Here is a 7386-nt window from a genome sequence, read left to right on the forward strand (position 1 = left end):
ATATATATATATATATAGGGAAATAATACATTTCTCAAAGTAATTGTGCCAAATTTAGCACCCATCAGCTGTGCATAAAGTTCCTATTATATCATGTACTTTTAACACTTGATTTTGTCTGACTCAATTTTTGTTAATTTAATAGGTGTAAAATGGTATGAAATTTGCATTTGCTTAATTAAGATCCAGTATATTTCTCTCTGATTATTTGTCTTGTTTTATCTACTGTAAATTGTTTTCACATTCTTGACTAACTTTTCTCATCTGTCTTTTCTTATGGATCTTTTGGCATACTGTGTCAGTACGGGTGCTGAAATTATCCTCTTCCCTTTATTTATAACATGTTTCACTTTCTATTGTCTTTTTATTTATAGAAGTTGTTAATTTGTGTATAGATTCATTTATCAACCTTTTATTTTATTATTTGGTAATCATTGCTGTGTTTTAAAAATCCTTTCCTTACTGAAGATCATTAAAATATTGTTCTACATTTACTTATAAATTAATTTAAAATTTTAGAATTTTTTTTTTTTAAGTTTAGGAATGTTGTGGATAACCAAAAAGACAGAGGCTCGGAGATTTTAACTAGAGTTTTACATGTGTAAAGGAAATAAAAAGAGGCCTTTAAAGGATAAAATTGGAAATTACCATATCTCAATATAATCCTTCCCCCACGTAAGTTAAAGCTGTCTTTGGCAGTAAAGCAATTCGATTAATATACAGATACGACTTAATATTTTGTCACTCCAGAATTATTCTGAAGCACTCAAGCAAAAAGAGAAGAAACTTATGATGTTCATCAGAAGAGAAGGTCTTGTGATAATTGTGGCAGAAACCTGCAAACTTCGGCAGGGCAGAATTTTTCTTCTTTGGGAAATTCCAAAAGCTTATTTGAAAAGAGTATTGATAAGATATTCCATTTAAATATTAAATATCTATTAGTTTGCTAAGGCTACATAAACACATGGAAATATGTATTTGCATATTTTACATACATATACATGTGTAAACATATGCATATATATTTATGTATACGTGCATGTGGATGGGGAGAGGGGTGTTCCCCTAGAGGCTTTTAACAAGTTGGTCTATATTTTATGGCACTTGACTCCATCATTTGCCTTCTTTTGTAGCTTTATGAGCCAAGTATTTACAACTATATTTTTATGGAGCTATAATATTTCTTTACTTAACAATGGAGGAAACTGGCATAAACACGTTATGAGGGTTAACATCATCAGTCATAAGACATGCTGATGTCCTTGATGTGATATATCATATACCGAGACCATGTCCTTAATAAAAATGCTTAACCTCAATCTAATCATGAGAAAATATAAGACAGAGCAAAATTAAAAGACATTTTACAAATTAACAGACCAGTATTATTTAAAGTGCCAAGTTGATTTTTAAAAAGCAAGGAAAGACTGAAGAATAAGGAGATATGATGACCAAATACAAAATGAGATCTCTGGGAGACTTTAATGGAAAAGCTGATGAAGTTCAAAGTCTGGAATTTAGTTCATAGTAAAGTGATTAGAATAGTATTTCTCATAAACTGTTTTATATAAGTGATTGTGAATTGAAAATTAAAAATGAACTTTCTAAATGTTGTACAATTAGGTATGGTGGAGCTTGAGTTTTAACCCACACTATATAACCATTAGATTCTTCATATCTGGTTTTGCAGTCAGGGTTATACTGATCTCGTATAATGAGTTAGGAAACAGTCCTCATTTGTTTTCTCCAGAAGACATTTCATGTGAAGTTATAAACTACCTTCCATAAGCAGACTCATTTTCTGTACACCATATGCTTTAATTTCTTTTCATTGCTTTTTTAATTTCTTTGTCTTCAAATTTGTATCTTGTTTGAACTATCAGTTACATAGAAGTTATTTTTATAATTTTCTTCTAAATTTTCAGGAATATGAGTATTTGGGGATTACTTTTTTGTATTAACCTCTACTTTAATTGTAGCATGGTCAGAGAAGATAGATTCTGATTTATTCAAATTTGTCTTATAACTTAATACTCGATCAAATTGTATTCAATGCATTATGGATGCTTGAAAATAATCTGTATTCTCTAGATGGGGCATGCAGGTTTTATATACACATCATTCAAATCTCCCATATTGTTTGTATTTATTTTGTTAAACAGTCCATGTATTTATAATGTTTTTGGTCCAGTTGCCTGACCATTAATTGAAAAAAAACATTAGCGTGGCTGCATTAAACATATACTCTAGATTTGAAAATAGATGAACATGATACTAAAGATTTTAACAGAAACCAGATTTTATAAAATATTATAAACCAAATGAAAAAATTAGGCATTTATCCTAACATCAATAGTAAGTGCTTTCAATAGAACAGTGATGTCATTGTTTATGCTGTAGAAAGATGCTTCTGTTCCAGTGTAGTAAATCAACATAGTGAAGTGCTGCTTCTATAAGAATTATCTTTTTTAAAGAAAGATTTTTCTTTAAATAGCCTAGATTTGATGATATTTGCTGGTAGAAGCATAGTGAAATAGGTATATATCAAAAGGAAGAGTCAGAGGTTGCCAGGAAAAGAGTCGTATGAAAAATCTTTTATAAGGAGGAAAGTGTATTAAAAGTAAAAAAAAAAAAAGAAAAGAAAAGCTCAACAACTAAAAGACTAGTTTTATGCAGAGAATTACGGGACAGAATGAGAGAAAAGAAGAGCCAATTTATGGAGGGCCAGCCTATATATGTTTTAGTTTTAAGCACAATGGGAGCAAAGAGTTTCGAAGCTCTAAATAATTGTTAATAAGATTGTTTTCCAAAGGGTAATAGAGCTGCAATGTGTATAGAATCTAAGATCTAATTGGACTTTACCAAATATGAGAGTTGGTAGAATAGTTAGGAAGTTACTCATTTATCTAATATATAAATGAGTATATAGTAGCTACTACACTCAAAGAAATACAGTGGGAATATAACGGTGAAAAAAAATCTATGTTTTCTAGTACATGCTCATGGCACATACAAATAAATAAGTAAATAATAGAATGTCTAGCAATGGCAAATGATATGAAGAGTGATTGGGGATGATATTCTCAATAAGGTTATTTTCAGTAAGGTTACTGGTGAAAGCATCTGAGGGGGTCACTGCTGAGTAGTCACCTGAAGGAAGCAAGCGAATGAGCCATCTAAATATCCAGGGACAGGTGTTTCTAGGGGAAGAACCAGCAAAGGCACAGAGAGCCAATAAAACAATTAGCCATGAAATGAGAGTTTCTTTCAACAGTGTGTTACCAAAGATAGAGAGAAAAAAATTACCAAACAAACTAACAAAAAACAATAAAAAATACAGGCTAACAGACTAACTATGTAGTAGAAACTGGGTCATAATGATGCCTCCTAGGAAATGACTTCCCTAACTGAGCAGATATAGGTGCTAGGTGCCTGTATTAGTTCATTAGCACTGCCGTAACAAGGTATCACAGACTGGATGGCTTAAACAACAAAATCTTAGTTCTCACAGTTCTGGTAGCTAGAAGTTCAACATCAAAGTGTCAGCAGGGTTGATTTCTTCCGAGGCCTCTTCTCGGCCTGTAGATGGTTGTCTTCTCTCTGTGCCTGTCTATGTCCAAATCTGCTCTTCTTATAAGGACAGTATCATATTAGATTAAGGGTTACCCTACCCTAATGCTCTCATTTTAACCTTAACTACCTCTTTAAAGGCCCTGTCTTCTAATACAGCCACATTCTGAGGTACTGAGTATAGGTTAACAGTTCAACATATGAAGGTTGAGAGGCATAGACTCCCAAAGACTCGGCCCATAACAGTGCCATTTTCTCAGATTTGGTTAATTATGTTATGATTATATGAGAGCACTGGGGGAAGAGTTTTATGAGAGGGAAATAGCAGGCAAAAGATGAAAAGAGAGATGTAAGAAATTAAGTATTAAAAAAAAAACTCAGAAAAGTTCAAAATGGTGCAAATCTTTCATGGAAGTGAATAAAGGAAAAATACTTTAGGAAAGATATACTCGGGCAAGAGCATGAATGCCTAAGAGATCTGGACTTACTATGTATATTAAGGAGAACTGCTTAAGGTTTATGAGCAAGAAGGTGCCATAATCAGAAGGCTACTTCAGGTCTATTATCTGTCAGTAACACATAGTTTATGATTAGGTGCTAAACATAAACCTCAGTAGCAGAAGAGGTTGTTCACACTAGAAGCACATCTCTGTACACCAGAGGCTTGAATAAATTCTTGGAACAGAGAAGAATTTGTCACAATTTAGTGTTTTTATATTGATAGTGTGAAGGGCATCTTTTTATTTCTCTCATAGACTATCTTTTGTTTCTCCTGTCACAAGTAAAAATTGGATTCCTCCTGATTATAACTGATTTCATGGAATTTTGTAATGTGTTTTCTGGCAGCAGAAAAAAGCTGAGCAGTATATAACTAAATACAACAAAGAAAACAAATATAAATATTATTTATTCTGTAATTTGTTATGATTGCATCAACACACATAGGTATATATTTGCACTCAAAGCTGATCTCTAGTTATTTGTGCAAGTGCAAAAAAGACAACATGATCATTTTTAAAACCAGAATTCCTAATACAATTAGAGGTTGGTGCTCACTACTCATAATATAAATGACTAAATACTCTAAAGTTCCATGTTTTCTGTACCTAGACTTTAATATTACTTATGTTACATGTATTGAACTTATTAACTAGTCAACATCTAATGTAGAGTTTAAGACTTATAATATTTGCTTATAACACATTTATCTTTGAATATTCTAATGAGAAATCCCCTCACCTCTCATCTTCTTTATTCTTCGCAGACACCATCCATCTTCGAGTACTTGAATCCTCCCCGGTTGGCACAGCCATCGGAAGTGTAAAAGCAATAGATGCAGACACTGGGAAAAATGCTGAAGTCGAATACCGAATTATTGATGGTGATGGGACTGATATGTTTGACATCATAACTGAGAAGGACACACAGGAAGGCATCATAACTGTGAAAAAGGTGCACAGCATCAATATAAATAAACATCCAACTGTTTAGAAAATAGAGATTCCAATATGTACTATCCACTTATGCATTATCCATTATCCATTAAAAAATCTCACTATCATGTTTAAGTGAAATTCATAGTGTGCTCGAGTCTGAGGAACATAAAGCCGAAGATCTCCTTGGACATTTTGACCAAATGTTTTGTTGATTAAAACATGAAACTTGAGATTTTACAAAATTTATAAGGCAAATTAATATATGTGTGATTATATTTTTGAGCTATATTAATAAAAGCCCTCCATAATAACATTGTTTTCCTTAAAAAAACAAAAACAAAAACAAAAACAATTAATAGCTAATAATGGCAATATGTCACCACAGTTGGAGGCATAAAAAGTACCATACCATCTATCCAGATGTATGAAGCAATAATTAGAGCTGCAAATAAAAAGAGACAGCATGGATTGGAAGATAATTGAATTGTTCACATTTTCCCTTCTGCTACATAAATTAAACCTTCCCACTAACATACGCTTCTTGATATAGTTTAAAGGTAAAGTTTTTTTGTCGTAAAGTCAGTACCATCATTCTAAGAAAAAAATAAGATGCAGTAAAATTTAGGTCCTAATGAAATATCTTGTGTTCTATATGCATAAAGTCACCACTAGAGCCCTGGTTATCACAAAACTAACCTAAGATTCTATATTAGTCTTCAAAATTTTATAAAGTTTATGTGGTGCCAAGAGTCTGTTAAACTGATGGAAAACATCACAACATAAATTTAAAAAGATAAACGAATTTTTTGCTTAGAAAAAAATAGCAGTAGCCAACACCTTAGCACACACACATGAACACACAAACACACAATTCATCAGCCCAATTTTTTGTAGTGGGTCACAACTTTACATTTTAATCTTTTCCAATTTTTCTAAGATTTCAAGTCTCAATTTTCTATGTTCTGAAATATCATACATTGAATACATAAAAAGTAAAAACTGTATCTTATTGATAAGTAAATAAATTATTTTTATCCTTTTTATTTATTTACAGTTAATGAACAACTCGAGTTAAGAAACTCAATCAGACTTTAAAAATCATACTGTTACTCAGAAGAAACATATAATCTAATTTCCCTAAATCTAATTAATAATTTATTTACTTTTTTTATATAGCCACTTGACTATGAAAGCCGAAGACTTTATACTCTGAAGGTTGAAGCAGAAAATACCCATGTGGATCCACGTTTTTACTACCTAGGACCATTTAAAGATACGACAATTGTGAAAATCTCTATAGAAGATGTGGATGAACCTCCTATTTTCAGCAGATCCTCCTATTTGTTTGAAGTTCATGAAGATATTGAAGTGGGCACAATCATTGGTACTGTAATGGCAAGGGACCCAGATTCTACTTCTAGCCCCATTAGGTAATTATGCCTGTGTTTAAGATGAAAAGAAAAAGTGTTGAAAGTAACAAAATTCTATTTAAAGCATTTAATGCATTGAAAGATAAGAAGGTCTCTCAAAAAGTCGTACGTAAATTTGGTGTTTAAAGTAGTCTCTGTTTGGGACAGGGCATGCACAAGATTCATAGTCTGCTTCACTTCTAATCATGAAACTTGCTTGGTATCATCTGCTTGTCTCTTTAAGATATTTGTACCCATGGTACAGAGAAAGAACACTTTCACCTACAAATTTAAAATATAATCAAATCACTTTATTTGTGCTTTCAGTTTCTTAAATAATATGTGAGTTTGAGAGGCATTTTAACAGTTAAAATGAATATAATTATAACAGTGTTACCATGTGGTAACATTATGGTTTTTGAAACTCTCCTATACTCCTGCCATCAAAGAGGAAAGGGTTTTTTGTTGTTTTGGCTTTATCAAAAATATTAGAAACATTCCAGAAAGATAAGAGTAATTTGGTTTTTTGGTTTTTTTTTTTTTTTTCTTTTGGAGGAAGAGGGGGGAGCTGGGCAAAGAAGGCACAACTATAGCTTTTGCTTTGTTGTGTGAAAGACTCAAAGTTTTCACTATTTCTTGAATTGTATCTATTGTTATATTATTTTAAAGAAATACAGATATCTGTATACAATACTCAGCATCAAAACGACTGCTCATTTTAAACTCTTGGTTCAGCATGTATTTTGGATTTCATTTGTTTCACTTAGCAGGATAATTTTGGTTGCCCCTTATTCCATGTGAACCAGTCAAGTAGGAATTCAAATGGTTGTGCAGTTGCTAATTGCACTCTTCTCTGATATCTAAGTATGTGACACTGAAATCTAGAAAACCTCTAATTTCATGTGCCATGTGACTCTAGCTTGACTTAAAGTTAAAAATTCTATAGGTTCTGCTATATCTTTAATATTTTA

The 7386-nt window shown here is 32.0% G+C and overlaps 1 protein-coding gene across 1 annotated transcript in view; it reads left to right on the forward strand.

The window, feature by feature from the left end:
- The window catches only part of LOC102896762 (cadherin-10), a 135613-nt gene that overhangs the window by 108750 nt on the left and 19477 nt on the right, over positions 1 to 7386 (forward strand). Inside the window, exons 6-7 of the mRNA XM_006907117.3 lie at positions 4835 to 5022; positions 6183 to 6436. Of these exons, the coding sequence (XP_006907179.1) occupies positions 4835 to 5022; positions 6183 to 6436 (442 nt within the window). The remainder of the gene's footprint in view (positions 1 to 4834; positions 5023 to 6182; positions 6437 to 7386) is intronic.

The sequence above is a fragment of the Pteropus alecto genome, unplaced genomic scaffold, assembly GCF_000325575.1.
Source record: "Pteropus alecto unplaced genomic scaffold, ASM32557v1 scaffold152, whole genome shotgun sequence".
Lineage (NCBI taxonomy): Eukaryota > Metazoa > Chordata > Mammalia > Chiroptera > Pteropodidae > Pteropus > Pteropus alecto.